The 13241-nt window shown below is 41.9% G+C and overlaps 2 protein-coding genes across 4 annotated transcripts; both read right to left on the reverse strand.

Moving 5' to 3' along the window:
- Window positions 1-1129: 1129 nt before the first annotated feature.
- On the reverse strand, window positions 1130-9687 carry LOC137297402 (beta-alanyl-dopamine/carcinine hydrolase-like). 3 transcript variants are annotated; one of them, XM_067829417.1, is made up of 2 exons: window positions 9561-9687; window positions 1130-2492 (listed from the first exon to the last, which is right to left on the reverse strand). In XM_067829417.1, the coding sequence occupies exon 2, from the start codon at window positions 2479-2481 to the stop codon at window positions 1363-1365; it is 1119 nt and encodes a 372-aa protein (XP_067685518.1). In that variant the 5' UTR covers window positions 2482-2492; window positions 9561-9687; the 3' UTR covers window positions 1130-1362. The 3 variants fall into 3 exon arrangements, with proteins under 3 accessions (XP_067685518.1, XP_067685521.1, XP_067685509.1); XM_067829420.1 differs by lacking the exon at window positions 9561-9687 and adding an exon at window positions 3727-3828 and having other exon boundaries at window positions 1136-2492; XM_067829408.1 differs by lacking the exon at window positions 1130-2492 and adding an exon at window positions 3727-6475.
- A 226-nt stretch (window positions 9688-9913) lies between these two features.
- On the reverse strand, window positions 9914-12519 carry LOC137282896 (UDP-glucuronosyltransferase 2C1-like). Its single transcript, XM_067814583.1, has 2 exons — window positions 12472-12519; window positions 9914-11493 (listed from the first exon to the last, which is right to left on the reverse strand). The coding sequence occupies exons 1-2, from the start codon at window positions 12497-12499 to the stop codon at window positions 9914-9916; spliced, it is 1608 nt and encodes a 535-aa protein (XP_067670684.1). The 5' UTR covers window positions 12500-12519.
- Between the last annotated feature and the right edge of the window lie 722 nt (window positions 12520-13241).

Raw genomic sequence — 13241 nt, forward strand, 5'->3', positions numbered from 1 at the left:
AATATTTACATTAAATATGGCATACGCAGTTGGTCTCTACTAGTCTAAAACTAATCCAAATCATAACGGTAGGAGTTACGGGCCATTATAGTGTGAATGTATAATTGTGTGAATGTATAATTGTGTGAATGTATAATTGTGTGAATGTGATATGAAACAGTGAGGGTAGATGTCAGATTTGTTGATTATATCATAACGTATCTTATATAATATTATTAGTATTATCAAGGTTGCATTTTAATTTTCCTAGAATGATCTGCGACTTCACGACTGCATGAGAGCTTGTACTCACTCATTGCCACACAGTGGTAAGTGTACTATATAGGACCTTATAAGTATTAAACTTGATGCATTTTCCTCAGGTGCGATATATTTACTGAATATCCTAAATGGTTTATGTATGTATGAATAATTTTCATGTTGCTATTTATATTTCAAAATGTGTTCGTGCTAGTACATTACCAGGGCTAGCTCTATTCCGTGAACATATGGAAAGCGTGATACATCTATACTGTGTATGCTACGCTCAAATATGTACTTACATGAATGTATGTCTTCAGGGTGACCTCAAACGTTCATATTAATGGGAATAAATGGTTGTCAACAGTGACCATCAGTAGCGTTGTGTTGTGTGCACCCCTCCACCAACATTAACCCCTATCCGCTACTACAAATGTACAGTTTCTCCATGTGCCTAGTATACTTAGGATGATGGTTAAAGTGTCCGCTCGTTACGCTGAAGATCTGGGTTCAAATCCCCACATGGCCACAGTGTGTGTAGAACGTCACTTGTTTGTCCAGACCAGACTTGAAGGTTTTCATACTTAGGACGGTGATTAAAGTGTCAACTCATCACGCTGAAGACCCGGGTTCGAATCCCCACACGGCTACAGTGTGTTAAGTATGTCACTCGTTTGTCCAGACCATACCTGAACGTTATCATACTAAGGAAGGTGTTTAAAGTGTTCGCTCGTCACTCTGAAGGCCCGTGTTCGAATCCCCCAGTGGGTATAATGTGTGAAGCACTTCACTGGTTTGTCTAGACCAGACTTGAAGGTTACCTGATGTTGTGGTTTGGCAGGAATATTACCGGAAGTTGGCTAAGAATAATGCAATGAGTGACAATGGCTGCCGGAAGAATTGGAAGCGTTTGCTACTTTTACTAAGCAGTTCATAGATGTGATATGACTATTTTGACATGTACTCCAATGGTATCTGTTTCGTCAAGAATTTGAATACTGGGCTGGGTGTTCTGAATTCAACGATTATCCGTGACCGTAGCTGCAGAAGCTTTAAACATTTAGAGAAAATAATCTGTCATGTCAGGATTAAAACACCAGTATATTATTACCTAAGTGACATTCACGCTTCGCATTGCATATTGAATCGTAACAGTGGTCCTGTGTCGCTCGATGGATTATCCATGTAAATGTCAAATCGTTTGTTCAGCAAATCAAACATTCCGGTGCAAACTGTGGCATAGTCATCAGATGGGCTAACGGTTCGATAAATAGGAAATGTCTTATTATCAGTATCACCAAGAATATTCCGAGCGTCCTTTGCGCATGTCGGAACCGGAAGTGACAATGCCCTTTCAAATCTTGCTCTCGATCTTTCAGCTGTTTCGACCTCAATGTCCAAGTGACGATACTCATTCATGTGAAAATACGTAGACTTCTCGGGGTCATCAGATTCGTGTATTTCTTTGATGGACACTTTGGATTCGAACACATTTGGTGCTACTTCAACTGACCACTGAGTGGACGTGTCCACTATTGAGCCGACATTGATGTTAAATCCTGATGATACGCCAAAACCTACATTTGACACAACTTTCTTCACTTCGTCAATGTTAGAAGCTCCCAACAATGCTCTAAGAACAAAGTCTCCTGCCGCTGCCTTGTCAATCGTCGGACCATCTAGAGCATTGACCGCGAATATCATACCGTGGTAGTTACAACCTATCGATACACCTGGAAGTCCCCCAGGGTAGCAGAGGCTCGTGAACTTCTCTTCAACCCCGTCGTCTCCTGTTATGGTGGCATCGATGACGTAGCCAAGTGTCCTTGCAAGATTTTCACCGTCTTCATTATGACCTATGACCTTAACATCCGGGCGGTTGATGTAAACGGTGCTGCAACCGAGATCCTCTTTCGTGGCTTGTGGGGGTTTCTGACTGAAGTAAAAGTAGATTTCCATAAGTAAATCATTAACGAACAACGTCTCAAACGGCAACCCTGCGCCCTGAGCCTGTCCCCGGACTTCATCGAGGTACTTTGGAAAGTTCTTCTCCGTCCTGCTAAGCATGGCCTCCACGAAATCTCGCCCTTCGCGAGTGTCGTAAAATGGTAGCAGCGTGTCCTGAAGTAGAAATGACTTCTGAATGTATGTTTGTATGCGGGACTGGAAGGTGCTGCCGATGCTGTAGCCGACGTCGAAGTGGCTCCCCCTGGTGTACAACACGGGGAAAGAGGTCGCCATGTTGAATATATCTGAAAACAGAATTTTGTCGATGAAGAAAATATTGTTACTGTATGCCAAATCGATTGAAATTACAAGAAACCAAACGTCTCTTCAGTTACCCACAGTAAGTGGCAACTAACCTTAAATTTCATCAATGTTTAATGTACATTTTGTGAATTCTGCAAAGTATAGACGTAGAACAGGCCTACCAGAACACGCTCGAGAAGATATCATCGCTCTTGGAAGACATTGCTGGAATGTTGCTACAAGCGGCGTAAAACCATACCTACTAACTGGGAGACAAAACATCCGTCAGTATTAGGCCCGTGAGACTATGTGTGCAAAGTCCTGCGTCCAAAGTAGGTAGGATCACACGAGCAAAAAGGCACACAGTGTGGACCTGTGTCTTTTTGTTATTTTTTTCTTTTTGTAATTGTTAAATGTCATTAAATTTTGGTTTCAGACCAACGGTAGAGAGTGCAATGTTTCCTTCTTTTCCAGAATATATGTATTCTTTAGTTCATTGGGTTGGTTTCATTTTACTTTCAGCCCATTCTAGTAGATCCTACCACAGCAAATATAGTAGATGAGTGTTTCATTTCTTGCTTGTTTGCTTGTCTGTGTTTTTCACAGCATGCGTATGCTTCCTTGCATTTTCAATGTGGAGATTTCATAAACAAGGTCGAATATCGAAAATTCATTGAGATCACTGTAATTTACACATTCCTTCAATGGCTACTGAAAAAGAACTGTGACCTAGCGTACAATATTCCAACATGCCTAGGCTAACAAGTTACTGATTACTGGCTAAATATAACCGTCTGCCCTAGCGTCTAGCCACTGCGGTGTATTTAGGTTATCAGGCAACGCTCTGCCGATTTGACGTACTGTTTCTGTCGTAACAGTAGGTCAGGCAGCAATGAGGGGTGTCTCGCAGTCACACGAAAGCACATTATTTTGCCTACTGCCTAGCCCCCATCTCCTCCCCCCCCCCCCCCCCCCCCCCCCCCGCCGGAACACTTGTCTTAATCTCTCATGAAGTTTCGTAAGCACGGGTCTCACTTCTACTAAACACTGGACTAAATACTAAACACTTGTCTAAAATCGGGCCTCAAGCGTTGTCGGTAACATCGGCTGCACTGCACACACAGTGACACAGATGGGTCATGAAAACGCTGCTTCGTAGCAACGTATACGACTCGTTGATATATGTGCATGAATACTCTTTGAGTGTGTGAACACAGAAAACTAAGTGACACCTACCGAAATGTGTGTCGAACAGGTGTTATCGAAGCCGGCCTGTTACAGGGCAAAAGCCACTGAACTATGGCTGACCGTGTATGCACTTCCATTGGGGAATTACATAAGGGAGGTAACTCTGATTGGGATTGGGTGACAGGTAAATTAAGGTAACTGCGGTTCGAATCCTGCAAACTGTGGCATTCAATAACCACATTCACACGAATGCGTTTTTCATTGTCTTCCAGTTTAGACGTTTGCGGTTGGTTAGGTTTTCTTTCAAAAGATTAAAGACCACATATGTCTGACTGACACTGTCAAAGATCTTGCTACTATGACATTTATATGCAAACTAACAGCTCATGAACTGAAACAATTCGTAAGGGAGGTAATTGTGTAAAGGATTGAGTGAATTAACTAAACTGCGAGGTGGAATCCATCAAATGGTGACATCTACTTCTAAATATAGATCGATATATTCTTGACACTTTCCATGATAGGTTGTGGAAGTTGGTTAGGTTTTCCGTCACAGACATTTACCTATGCCGAAGATTAAAGCATCTATCGGTCTGCTAGTGTATAATGACAAAGACGACTCATGCATACAAGCAAAACAAGCAAATTATGTGTTTGTCCGTAGACCAGTACGCAATTCTTTAACAGGTGTAGTGTCTTTATTAGCATATTAAGTGAGTGATACTTAAGGTTTACAGCATTACAGGCGTACATGTTTCTACTAAAACACTGCGCAATCGTCTTAGTATAGCTGGACATTGGTCATTGTTGGGATATATTCGCACTGCACTGAACTGGACATACCGGGAAGATCAAGAGAATTGGACACTTCAGGACTTAAATGTTTTTCGCTAAAAGAGATACTGTCTTTAAGGATTGTCGATCCTGAGAGTGGTGTAAATCTATATTCTTACGTAACTCAACATAGTCACTGTGGTGGGGGATCAATCATTATTTGAAAGTCAACTTCTTGTGGTACCACGCTGACAGTCTGGGCCACAGGGATGACATTCTGAATGTATACGTTGGACAATATGCTGATGCAATGGGACCTGATAGCAATCTCATGGACGATGGTGTACAACCTTCAGAGTGGGAGTTATTAATAGCTCAGACATAATCTGACGTATGGAACGAGCTGCAGATCGCCATTTCACGACACCCTGTCCTTGTGGACATCTACAGGAACTCGTCTATGCTCTTACTGAAGAATGGAATAGTTATACTGCAGTAGCTGGCTATGATCACATCAAGCGAAACACAAACGCGCTACTGAGAGATGCATTTTTAACCGTCATCTTATTTTTGTCATTTTTTGACGTTTCAGTCATGATCACATTCCCTCTCTTTCACCTGTAATCTGAATGACAATTCGTCACAGGTGACATATGACGGACGTATGCTTAACAAACAGTTGTTCACAATATTGTGTTTGGCTATTCAACAGATGCACCAAATGTGATGCCTCAGCTTACTAAGAAGTCATAAACCTCGAGTAGTGTATAGTAGGTACGGTTTTAATATCTGTTCCTATGCTAAGATACAGGATGATAAGCAAATATGGTTTCTGGTAGATTAACGTCGAGATGAGCTTTCCATATTGAAGGTTAACATCCGGTAGTTTAACGTCGGGATGTGCTATCCATATTGAACGTTAACAATGGTTCTATGTCCCTAGATGGATTATCGAAATATACATCAAGTCTTTTGTTGAGGAGGTCAAATATTCCTGTGCACGCTGTCGCGGCGCCATCTGTCGGGCGAACAGTTCGGAAAATTGGATGCATCAGATTTTCGACATCACCAAGAATATTCCTAGCGTCCCTTGCGCAAGTTGGCACCGGAAGTGACATTGCTCTATCAAGCCTCGCTTTCGATCTTGCTGCTGTTTCGACCTTGATGTTCATATGACGATACTCATTCATGTGAAAATACGTAGACTTCTCGGGGTCATCAGATTCGTGGATTTCATGGATGGACAATTTAGATTCGGACACTCTGGGCACGACTTCGACTGACCACTGAGTGGACGTGTCCACTACGGAGCCGACATTGATGTTACAACCGGTCGATATTCCATTACCTGCGTTAGTAATAATGTCCTTCACTTCGTCAATGTTAGAAGCTCTCAGCATTGCCCTCGTCAAGAAATTGGTCGGTGTTGTCACTCCAACCGTTGGTGCCACTACAGTGTTGATCGAAAATGTCAACCCGTGTTTGTTAAAACCCAATGACGCACCCGGAAGACCCCCGGGGTAGCAAAGGCCCGTGAACTTCTCTTCAACGACGTCGTTTTCAATTATAGTGGCATCGACAAAGTAGCCGAGATGCTTCACCAGATCTTCACAGTCCTCGTTATGACCTATGACCTTTACATCCGGGCGGTTGATATAAACGGTGCTGCATCCAAGATCCTCACGTGTAAGTCGTGGCGTGTTTTTAGAGTAGCCAAAGTAAATCTCCAACAGCATATTGTTGACGAACAACATCTCAAACGGCAGTCCGGCCCCTTGAGCAGTGCCCTGGACCTCGTCGAAGTACATGGGGAAGTTCTTTTCCGTGAGGGTCATAATGGTCTCGACCAAATCTCGTCCTTCGCGAGTGTCGTAAAAGGGAAGCAGGGTCTCCTTGAAGAGAGCGGACGATTCTAAGTAGGTCTGTATGCGGGACTGGAAGGTGCTGCCGATGCTGTAGCCAACGTCGAAGTAGCTCCCTTTGGTGTGCAACACAGGGAACGATGTCGCCATATTGGATAAGTCTGGAATACAGAACATGTTTGCTTGATTTCTTTTCGGTGAATACGTGAATTTTGTTTTACGTAACAATGGCAAGGAAATCAATGGGATTCGTCCCTCCCACCAAATCCTCCGTAGTAGACCCTTGAAGTTTCGGGTAGGAGAGAACAAAGCATTTTGCGCAGTGACTCCTACTTTATTTCTTGAAAACGAATACAAACATGCAACTTCGAATGATGTTCCGCACAAACATCATTCACACTCCCTACCTCTTCTGGGCACCATGGCGATTACATTTAAACGTTCTCTCCCTTGGTTTGTGTCAGAATCATATGCTAGTAAGTTCGTTTTGCAACTTTGATTCTCGGTGTGCCATCACTGTACCAGTTCTTAAAACATTCAATAAGTGGTAAACGTTTAAGTCACAGAGAGACGTCCTAAAATATGAAGCTGGCATGCCGTGAAAAAAATTGAAACAGTGTTCAAAGTAGGGTAAACTGGATTATGTCTATCACATATTATGTGTGAAACCCATCTCTGGTGTCCCCCTTTACTGCCACTCACCCAGTCCTTGAGACGGTAAGGTAACTCGCCACCCTGACCCCCGGGTTCGATTCCCCACATGTGTGAAGCCCATTTCTGATGTCCCCTTTCGTATATTGCTGAAATATGGCTTAATGCAGCGTAAAACTAAACCCTCTCACATGTGTATTTCAAAGCTTTGCGCGAAAACCATAAGCACTATGCTTGAGGAATAATAGTTATTGGGTTCCTTATTAATATTCAGCATTCATTTGTCTTCATGTCGAATAATGTATGGAATATAGATACTGTTGCACCGGCTGCTACAGGTAATAATTTAACAGGAGTGCACATTTATATCTGTAACTGTCACTGAGAATTGTATTGGTAACGGCGTTTAGCCAAACGGACAAATGCAACATATGTTATATTTGTGAATGCGTTCTGCCATTATAAAACTAATACTTCATTGTGATAAAATTGTATGATCATTGTCCAAACCAGAACATGAGTTATATCAACCAGTTCAGACGATAACTGAATATTAAGATGATCCGAATTTTCACTGTCGCCACTAGTACAAACATGTAATATACTACTGCTTGACAAGTGAGCCACGACCTGAGAAATGATCCCAATTTCCAGAACATTCCATCTGAAACAAAAGGGAAACACCTTGTCGTCTAAATATTAAGCTCAATTTCCTCGCGCGAATCGTGTCGTGATGGTGTTTTGCTGAACTAAATCGCTCTACAGGACATGTGTTAAACAGTAGCGGTATTGATTTCACGCCACGGTCAGCGTGTATTGCACGTGCTTAATCGCCAGTCTACCTGTAGCAACCAAGCGTATTCGTCCAGATTACTTGCCTCGCCTGCTTGTCACAATCGCGTTCACTGCTCTGGCTCATCTAATACAAAATATCATACATCTGTTACAACCTATGCCAGAATCAAGTTTACTCGGGGCAGCGGGTGGCTTAGTGGTTGCATGAACTGTCCGTTCGTCATAGCGAAGAACACCACACACATGTTCAATGAGTGAAACTCATTTCTGGTGTTTCCTGCCGTGAAATATTTGTAAAAGCGCCGTAAAAGACAACCAATTCACTCACTCACTTCGTTCCAAACCGACCAATAATTTCTAGATCTCTGCAAGGGATGAAGAATAGTATTATTGGGCGTTTCAGACTCTATAATCATCCGTGACTGGTTCGAATCCAAAGTTCTCCATCCTTGTTCATTGGTTTGTCAGCGCCATTTACTGCTCTTAGCCACCCCGTAGCACTGACGTCGGCAGCACTGTAGACGTTCCTTCCTTCAGGTCATCAATACTGTCAAAAGAGGCGTTACACACACTCCCATGAAAGTATCTTCGTCTTTGCAAGTGAGTGAATGAATGACCTCATTTAGGAGTGAATGAGGTTTTACGCCGCTTTTACTGTTCCAGGAAAAACACAGAGGGAGCACACGAAATTGACTTCTCACGCTGTACCCAAGTGGGTAATCGAACTCAAGGGTTTTCTTGACAATGGAGCGTTTAAACCACTAGACTACCATAGCATTCGTTCGACTGAGATCGGTTTGTTAAGATGGCCCCTGCCGTATTGCGTAATACAACTGTCCCGTCTGTACCCCAAAGATAACATTACGATTTACGAATCTAAATTACATAGCTTGGTACGACTGCAGGATATCAATGACCTTTCTACCCCGCGTGTTGTGTATTTAGGTCATCTGTGTTTACTAAGGCTTAACAGCATGAGTGATAAATACTTCAATATCTTAGCTGACCACGACTGGGGCCTTCCTTGTGATCTCAGGGGGCCTTCAATGTGAGCTCAGAGACGTTGCAAAATACCTGACTACAGTTCCAGCTCATAACCGTATATTCCTCGGTTTTCTGTATTTATAAAACTGGTCTTAAAGACATTAACGTCTTTCATACAAACGGTACTAATGTTCCTGTGCATGGGAGGCTCGATAACACATCCCCAGAGGGAGAATGTGCACCGTCCTCAAAGGCGGATACGGCTCTTTGATAAACTTGGGTGCACAGTTTTGAGAGAAGGGGTGCATATACTTATTTTTCGCGAGTTTTTATGCTCTTTCAATAAACTTTCAGGACGAAAAATGAGGTTGCGAACTCCTGCAACGCCCCTCTGGATCCGTCTATGCTGCTTGTGTCACAGTGAGGGAGGTATCACGAATGTTGTTGAATTATTCTTTAGCAATAACCAGGAACTTGTTTAAGGACTTGATCGTCATATTTGTTCTAAATGTTTTTAATTAGAGATTAATGTTTTCAACCTAGAGGGAGCACCGAGTATGTATGTATGTATGTATGTATGTATGTATGTATGTATGTATGTATGTATGTATGTATGTATGTATGTATGTATGTATGTATGTATGTATGTGTCTGCGTGCGTGCGTGCATATGTACGTGTGTCATACATACGTGTAGACAAAATCAATAAAGGTGACATTAGCTATTTCAAAGCTGTCAATAACACAGTGCCCGCATATCCATACATCGCATGAATAAGATAGAGCCTTAAAATCAACACTTTGAAATGTCACATACCTGTGAGGCTAGATCTACGTTGATGAAGACTATCTGGTAGTGCGCGATGGTCGCTGGTGCACTCTGGACCCTCCCTGAACAAACACCCACAAGTGGGCGGCCAATCATCGGATGTGAAGAAGGGAGGCAATTCAGTCTGGCATAATGTGCGAGACAAATTTACTCTGCATGGGGTAGTCGATACGTGTTCCATTCCAGGCACGAACTCTTTTGTGATAAATATTTGATTTGTTACATTTGATAATGATGTTTTTTTAATTTTCTCTATGAATTTGTTTTGTTACATGTAGCGAATTATTACTTTTAAAACACTGGATCCTTTTAAACTTTATATGTACAGAAATCATACTAGTTTACAAAACTCGTGCAATCAATGCTTGTGCCAGTTTACATAATACGAGAGAAGCAGTTATCAGAATGAATATCAAGAACAAAAACACATCCAGACAGACGTATTTGTACCAAGGAAGGTCAAGACCAGCAGAGCGCATATGTGAGTCGCCATATTTGATCACGTGATCAATCCAATACGCAATTTGTTGTCGAGAATTCATTGGCCTATCCCTCAAAAGTTTAGAAGCTCTCAACACATTCTTTTTAAACACTGGATTTTCTACGATTTGGCTGATGGCATCTGCAAAGTCTGCTGCCGAATTTCTGTACAGATCTAAAGCTAAGCCATATCCCTTGTGTTGTAATCTTTGAGTGTTATAATACTGATCAGCGAACATTGGAACTCCTAACATCGGTACACCGTGGTATATGCTTTCGAAATAACCATTATTTCCTCCGTGGGTGATAAACAGCTTAGTTTTGGAACTGCCAAGAAGGTCATTTTGGGGTATCCATTTCGTCAGAAGGCACTTAGTCTGGTTCCACGAAGGTTTATCAGATTTCCATACAAAGTTATAATTGGTCATCGAAAATGCCTGTTGTAACTTGTCTGTCAGTTCCGTGGAGAGAGTTGTGACACTGCCTCCGAAAGAAACTATCACCACGGAATCTGATATGTCATAAAAGTCTTTGAATCTTCCAGAAAGCATACTAGAATTTCTGGCAGAAAGACCTCCTACTAGAATCGTGTTTGGCATCAATGGTCTTGGAAAGTCCGCAACAAAGTCCTGTTCAACCATCCATAGCTTAGCGTTGATCATGAGCTGTGTAAAGGTGATAGGGGTGTTGTCCGGCGCATAGGTCACCACGTCGCTTTCATAAATGAAGGGAGGCAAGTCAAGCTTCATCAGATATGCCAACGTGTTCTTTACCCTCTGCAAGAAGGTCATGCTATCCGTTCCTATGTCACCATGAGCGAGATAAGGTAAATAGGAAGGTAGAGTTGGATTTCCACTTCGCCAAGGGTCGTATGAATTTCCAAGTATGCAGAAAGGCAAATCCAGTATGTATGGAATAATGATTAACGGAAGACCAATATCGCCATTTGCAATGACCAGATCAAAGCTCTTATCCCTGATCTCTTGAAGCATGTCCGAATCTGTAAGAATCTTATGGTTTATCTCTCGTACTTTTGAAAAGGAAGAAATAGGGATGGTTCTTATATCAATCATTCTGTTTAAAGTGTTTTTCCAGTTTGTCACTGTTACAATAAACTTTGACAAAGTCCATCCTGGGTCCAGAGCGCTGAGGAAAGCGGAATACAATTCGTCGTTCACATCCATTGATCCAAGTCCTTTCATTCTGATCAAATTGAGGCTTGAGTTCGTGACTGTGGACGATAGGTAGTCAGGGTAAGCCGTCCACAGTTCGTGTCCGTATCGGCTGAGGTCGTCGATGGCGAAGTTCATTGTTTGCAGATGACTGTACTGAGGGAAGGTGAGGTATAGTACCTTTCCTGCTTCCGTGCACCACGTCGTAGCCAGCACAGAGAGGATCACGGTTGCTGGAGTCATGGCAGCAGCATCTGCGATAGTGAAAGCTGAAGGATAATTCATCCATCGGTTAAAGCCAAACTACATGCATGTTCTTTACCATCTTTAATTTTTAATGGTGTTGTATCTATATTGACTTTTGTCACCGACCTCCGTTTACTCAATTATGACAAAGATATCCATCTTTTATGCATTCAGTTTGTCTCGCTGCTGCATACTGGTGGGGCAAGACATGCTCAGAGTTTTGCACCTGTGTGAACACAGCTATAGTGTCGGTGTGTTGTAATGACGGTTAAAGGGCTGGCTCGAGGTGCCGAACACCCTGATATGATTCCCCATATGGGTACAATGTGTGAAGCTCACTTCTGATGTCCGCCACCGTGACGTTGATGAAATCTTGTTAAAGAGTTACTTGGATAATTGGATATTTTTCACCGTTATGATGTCTTTTGCGCTAATTAGAACTGTTCCCCTTGGAAATCGAGTCTGGTCATAGACCGATGGGGAATTCGAGACTTGATTTTCTGAATGGCTTTATTACTATAGCGCTGATTATTTTACTGCATATTATTGATGCGGCTTCTGCGGATTTTATAGCTTCGTATTACTCCGATTGGTTGTAAAAAACTATTCACGAGGTATTTCTCGTAATAGAATGGAGATGCTGTACATTTTATAGTTTAATTAAATTTGAGATGTTAACTTACTGTAGCGTAAAACCCCGAAAGACTAACAGAAATAGCGGACTCGTAATTATTAATGAAAAAGTAGATAGGAAACTGAATGAATTTAGATATTTCAAACTGGCAATATTTTCGACATTACTTGATTGTTCAGTTTTAGAAAAAAGAATCTTACTTATCGTTTGCTGAAATGAGATCAAGACGAAATCATCTCCAATACAGCGTGTAACTATGTTTAACCATTGCTACATTACCATCATTTTAGCAACTTGCCAGAAATAACAGTATAATATGTTCTTGAAATATTCATATCAATGAGAATGCGTGTCCATCTATACTTACATGTCTTAAAACACGAGCGAACGTCCATATTCCGCCTACGACCTTTTCTACGCGCTGTCACGAGAATGGTGCATGGCCTCTGCATTATATTTTTATACGTTTTTATCCAAGATATATTAATTGAAAATGGTGTTAATGAATCAGTTGGTGGTGTTTTATACTGATAAGCGAGGAAGATGGGACGTTTGATAACTCTTTGATATTCAACTCATTTAACCGCAGTATCAATAACTGCCATATGTTATTGCAATGAAAGCGATTTCATCGTTGTCCTTGACCTTGGCTCGCTGGTGCTACAATGTTCAGTGTATTAATAACCTTGTATCAGATCCCATGTATCTCAACACGCGAACTTACACAACAGTCGATGCTATATACTTTAAATTTAAAAAATGCAACATGTACAATGAAATTGTTTATTAAAGTTTCCCGTTTCTTCATTATGTTACATAGGCATAATAATCTACCACGTGACCTGTTTTGCCACGCCCTTTGGGACCCGAGGTATGACGAGAGGCCTCAATAGCCAGACACCCCATAAGACAGATACCCCCGAAGTCAGACACCCACTAGTTAGACAGTAGAGTAGGGAAGAATCAAGCGCACCTTTACGTTGACAATGGAATAGTCTCTCTCTATATATAATATGACAATGCTACCTTTAAAAGAAGCTGCAGACAGTGTTGAAACCCCACACCTTCTTTACCACGACACAGCCCAGGCAGCTAAGCTTCCATGACAGATGCAAGGCCATGACATGGTTACATGAT

The sequence above is a fragment of the Haliotis asinina genome, chromosome 1 (genome assembly GCF_037392515.1).
Source record: "Haliotis asinina isolate JCU_RB_2024 chromosome 1, JCU_Hal_asi_v2, whole genome shotgun sequence".
Lineage (NCBI taxonomy): Eukaryota > Metazoa > Mollusca > Gastropoda > Lepetellida > Haliotidae > Haliotis > Haliotis asinina.